We start from the raw sequence: 5,248 nt of genomic DNA on the forward strand, positions 1-5,248 counted from the left end.
CAACAATACATAAAACACAATATAGAAAACTAAAGACGGAGCAACATGAACCCCACCAAAAATCGAGGGTAATCTGAGGTACTCCAGAAGGTTAAGCAGATCCTGCTCTACCTGTTGCACCCGTCGGGTTGCTCATGTAATTACAAGCTCAGTAAAGTTGGTACCGTTAATGTTATCACATCAATTAAACGGAAATTTATCACGATACAAAACAACTTTTATTTCAATCTATCAATTTGTCACTGAGAAATGACGATTTTAAGACTGCAGTTGTTCATATTACATCAATACATGCTATAAAAACAATCATTATGTTACATTTCAAAAATAACATGTAATCCAATTTGATATTAATATTTTCAGAATCACCAATGAATATCGATTTGTAATTTGTTTATTGACTGTAAAGAAACCAATCACAAGACAGTGTCGATCATGCTACTTTTATCTAAAGTAACTTCTGTTACTGATGATTCCTTAATTTGAGATATAAGGTCTAAGAAATAAGAGTTTCCTTTTGCTTCTGTTGGACTGCTCCTTTTCTTCTTGTTAGGAGAAACCATTAGAGTAATTGTTGATAATCTTTTTTCTGCCTTTAACGGTTTTTTGCGATTGCAAACAGGAAAACTAAGTAATCTTTTTAACTTTATTCTAAATGTCTTGTTGATCCAACAATAAACCATCGGATTGATACCTGTATTGCTAATTGCTAGCCAATGAAAACACAGCCACAGTATGTGAGCAAACATATTATCATATAATGCTGGATTAAGATCGCCAATAATGGTCAAGATATGAATTGGAAGCCATGTGATTGCGTAGACGGATACCACGATGAATAACATTTTCAAACTCTACAATAGAAAAGGTGACATTAGATAAGAGTGTACAATATGCCATATGTAATTTTAGATCAAAGAAAATAATGTACAATAAGTACTCAACAGGTATTTCCCTTTTAAAAAATCTATTTTACTGTTTTAACGCAAAAAGAAAGTACCAATTGTCCACTGTATTTGCTTCACTCACGGTGTCAAAATCAGAAATTTGATAAAATCGACCGGAATTCGAATATAAGATATTATAAATTATATGCTTGGTCTATATACCAGCTTTGATAAGTGTTTTGTATTACTATAAATTTTCACTTCTTCGTACTAAGAACATCAAAATTATTTATTTTGTAAAAATATTTCCTTTCTCTATTTAAACTGTACACGTATACCTAACAACAAAATTATTTTCATTTACCTGTGTTAAAAGTAATTGCAAATGGCTGATATTTTTGTTCAAGCATATTGTTTTTCTTAAATTGTTTAACATTTCACAGCGGTATAACATGTTACTTTAATTATTCTTCTCTTAGTTTATTTATTTTGTATTTACATTGTAGCATAGATCAAATTTATTTGTTCAGTGTATGTTCACTGGTGTTAATATGTCTTTTGATTGAGGTAAGCCATTACAATTGATATTTTATAGTGTGTCTTTCTATGTTGTGATGTTACACTATTGTTTCAGATAAGGGTGAAGGTTTGGTACCATTAAAACGTTTAAACCCGCTGCAATTGTTTGCACCTGTCCTAAGTCAGGAATCTGATGTTCAGTAGTTGTCGTTTGTTGATGTGGTTCATAAGTGTTTCTCGTTTCTCGTTTTTTATATAGATTAGACCGTTGGTTTTCCCGTTTGAATGGTTTTACACTAGTAATTTTTGGGGCCCTTTATAGCTTTCTGTTCGGTGTGAGCTAAGGCTCCGTGTTGAAGATCACCTATAATGGTTTACTTTTATAAATTTTGACTTGGATGGAGCGTTGTCTCATTGGCACTCATACCACATCTTCTTATATCTATTAAAACGTGTTTCAGCAACATTACACATTTCCATAAAATCAAAGTGGCAAAATAATTATAAATTATTCAGTGCTATACATTACTGTTGAAGACAATTTGATGCATGTACTATATTGCAAATTGTACATAATTTTGATCTTTTTTTGCATCAAAGGACATATTCAACCAAAATTAAATGTTTTTTTTTTTTTTATCTTAAAGTCACTATATAGGTTGATATAAAAAAAAAGAGAACATTGTTTTTGGTTAAGACTCCTTCTAATACACTCATACATAAATAACATGAATAATTGATAATGGATGTTTTAGCTCTGTAATGAAGCTTGGAAATAACAGGAAAAACAAACCAAACTAGTTGTTGAAAATCAAAGTCCACAGGAAAAGAACGAGAAAATCTCCGAATTCTTTTAGCTACAGGTTATAAAATCAAGGATTTTACGCAAAAAAAAATAATAACTGCTATTCATTTAAAAGAGACCGAATGATAGAATTGTGAAATATAAGATGATATATAGCTCAGATAGAATGTTGTTATAATATAAAATAAAAGATGTGATTACCGTACATCTTGATCTTGTTACATAGAGAACTAGATAATTTCCCATTACATTTTTTAATATAAATAAATATGCTGAGCTATCTCTCCTTATAAATTATTCTATCATTTTAAAGGAATCACAAAAATTTCTGCATTTAAAAAAAGTCTTTTGATAAAATTGTGTAAAATTCATCATTTAAAGAGGGTAGGAATGCCATTTACCGTGAGGCGTCAAACGGTCATTTTTGGCTACCGTTAGCGTCAAATTGGTTAAAATTTTACCGTGATTCGTCAAAATATCTTTATCGTGATTCGTCAGAGGTCTCAAATAATTATCGTTACCGGTATTTTTGGAAAAAATTTAACGTGATTCGTCAAAATCAGTTGATTTTTTTATCGTCTAAAAGAAAGTGTACATTTTATCGTCATGTACCAAAAATTACCATTAACGTCATTTGGCAAGAATTTTTACCGTTATTTGTCATGAATGTACCGCCATTACGACCCTCTTTAAACAATGAAGAAAAAAAAACGCCAATGGGGTTTAGCGCTTTTAAATTCGCCACATTTTATATGTGCTTGTCCCAAGTCACGCAATATTACTGAAAGTCTACCTTATAAAAGGACACGGATTTGTATAAACAAAGGGCCACAGTTTTCAGTGTCATGACGTCATGGGACAGAGATCTGAGGAAAGGCCATAGATTTGAGGCTGGACATAGATTTGACTCTATATAATATTAAGTCTACTTCTTAAGCTATAGTGAAAAATATGAAAGTTTTTTTTTTATCTAGATAACAATTTGTAAGTGTAATGCGTTTCCATCTATAACTAATTTTACCCACCTTTCTTTTAGACGATGCAATTCTCCTATCTCTTTTTCTGTCAGCCTCTCCTGGAATAGTTTTATTCCAAATCATATACCCAATGTGGACGTATGCGCATATCATTATCAGTAAGGGCATGAAATACTGTAGTAATAGTATAATGATGCTGTAGATGAATCGTAATTGGTACATGCTCCATATTTCGATACAAATTCCGTTCGATCCTGGTTCATATGGCAAATATTGGATTTGAGAAAACATGGCTGTTGGCAAAGCAATTATAAATGCAAATACCCAGAGCAGAAGAACAAGCAATCTTGCTGTTCTTTTAGTCATTCTTGTATGGAGTGGTCTAGAAATAACAAAATTCCGATCACATGTTATGGCTACCATTGAAAATGCCCTTTGCAGAAATACCACTAGTTGAAGATATTGCACAACAGGGCACATGAATGATCCAAGCACCCAATACTTAAAAATCATATTGCTGAGAATAGTAGTTGGAATGCTGAAAATAGTCGTCAGAATGTCACTGATAGACAGACTTGCAAGAAAAAAGTTTGTCACTGTATGTAACACTTTCATATCGCATATGGTGTAACAAACAACGATATTCCCGCCAAAACTAACGACAGCTACGATGCCATATAAGAGCAGCATCAGAACAACAAATGATACCGGTAGCTGATTAATTTCGAAAAAATCATCTTCTTCTGCCCTCATCGGTTCACCAAAAGTAAATTGGTCCCAAAACGATATATTTAAAAATGTCGAGTTACATCCAATACAATGTATTGCATGAATTTTTGTTAAATTAGACTTTGACATTCTCTGTTTCCTTCCCCTACTTTCGATACGACGTCTCCTTCCAAGATTGGTTTAGGAATAAAAGACTGTGTTTGAAAAATTATCAGCTTTTAAACTGTGTTGACTGAAACCGTGAGGTTCAATGGTCAAACATTCATCAACCAAAAGTGTAAATTGAAACATCAATCCAAATGTCAAGACTTTTTAATATATTAAAGTTTAAGGCAAAAGAAGTTAACCTATTTTCAAATGTCATAAATAGGTGAAGAAGATACAAATTAAGGTAATAAAAGCTGAGGGAATTGCATTCCAAAAGGAGCAATACAGGATACGTCGACAAGGCATGCATCTCCCGCCATGCAAATCCACACTCAATCAAAATGTTGCAATCGAGAAAAGGACGCAATCGATAAAATAATAGACTATTCTAGTATCTAAAGATCAAAAGACTGCGAAAACACTAGAGAGTTACGACCCAGACACATCGTACCGGGCATAACATTCTAAATGGCGAGTTACGACCTAGACATATCGTACCGGGCAATTCATTCTTAATGGTGAAGTACGACCCAGACACATCGTACCGGGCAATACATTCTTAATGGTGAGGTACGACCCAGACACACCGTACCGGGCAATACATAAATGGTGACCGTAAAACCAATGTAGCGTCGACTTCATTCGTTCTTTCTTATAACTCAGTGTAAGCAGATATGGTGAAAGGAGCACACCCTTGTTAATGAAGTCTGTATAGTGTGAACATGCATTATCGTAACGTATTAATTGAGATATGTAAACACTATACGACGAGGCAGAGGATATGTTACTGCTGAGAAGTGAGATGTCGACAATTCGAAATTCGAACTCATCACGTTTGTCATAGAAGTCGACCATCTGTGTCAAATTCAATAAAAAGGTGAAGAAATGAAGTAGACCTTCTGATTTCGGTAGTATCCTTAATTTCAAGTTAACTGGGATATATGATATGAAAACACTCACTGAAATGTCGGTTGTTAACTGACAGAACATCATTAATATATCTGAAAATGACATTTAATAACCTTGCAAGTAACTTGTTTTGCCTCTGAAAAGGTTCTATATGAGTTCTTATTCATGTGAATACAAAAACAAGTCGGCAAGTAGGGGTGCACAATAAGAACCCTTTAGAATACCGACTTTCAGTTAAAATATCAATCCAAAAACCTCAACAAAAGGCTACGTTT

At 33.2% G+C, this 5,248-nt stretch overlaps 1 protein-coding gene across 1 annotated transcript; it reads right to left on the reverse strand.

The window, feature by feature from the left end:
- Positions 1 to 416: 416 nt before the first annotated feature.
- LOC127702854 (RYamide receptor-like) lies at positions 417 to 4,919 on the reverse strand. The gene is made up of 3 exons (XM_052207158.1): positions 4,810 to 4,919; positions 3,237 to 3,570; positions 417 to 593 (listed from the first exon to the last, which is right to left on the reverse strand). Exons 1-3 carry the CDS (start codon positions 4,917 to 4,919, stop codon positions 417 to 419), a joined length of 621 nt encoding a protein of 206 aa, XP_052063118.1.
- Between the last annotated feature and the right edge of the window lie 329 nt (positions 4,920 to 5,248).

The sequence above is a fragment of the Mytilus californianus genome, unplaced genomic scaffold (assembly GCF_021869535.1).
Source record: "Mytilus californianus isolate M0D057914Y unplaced genomic scaffold, xbMytCali1.0.p SCAF_5, whole genome shotgun sequence".
Classification (NCBI taxonomy): Eukaryota; Metazoa; Mollusca; class Bivalvia; order Mytilida; family Mytilidae; genus Mytilus; species Mytilus californianus.

Excerpts from the sequence above, each read along its gene's own strand:
- LOC127702854 (XM_052207158.1), bottom strand. The coding sequence starts at position 4,919 with ATGGTCGACTTCTATGACAAACGTGATGAGTTCGAATTTCGAATTGTC. Across the intron at positions 3,571-4,809 it reads TATAGTGTTTACATATCTCA|ACCACTCCATACAAGAATGA; the intron begins ATTAATACGTTA and ends TGTTATTTCTAG. Across the intron at positions 594-3,236 it reads TTGCATCGTCTAAAAGAAAG|GCAGAAAAAAGATTATCAAC; the intron begins GTGGGTAAAATT and ends AAACCGTTAAAG.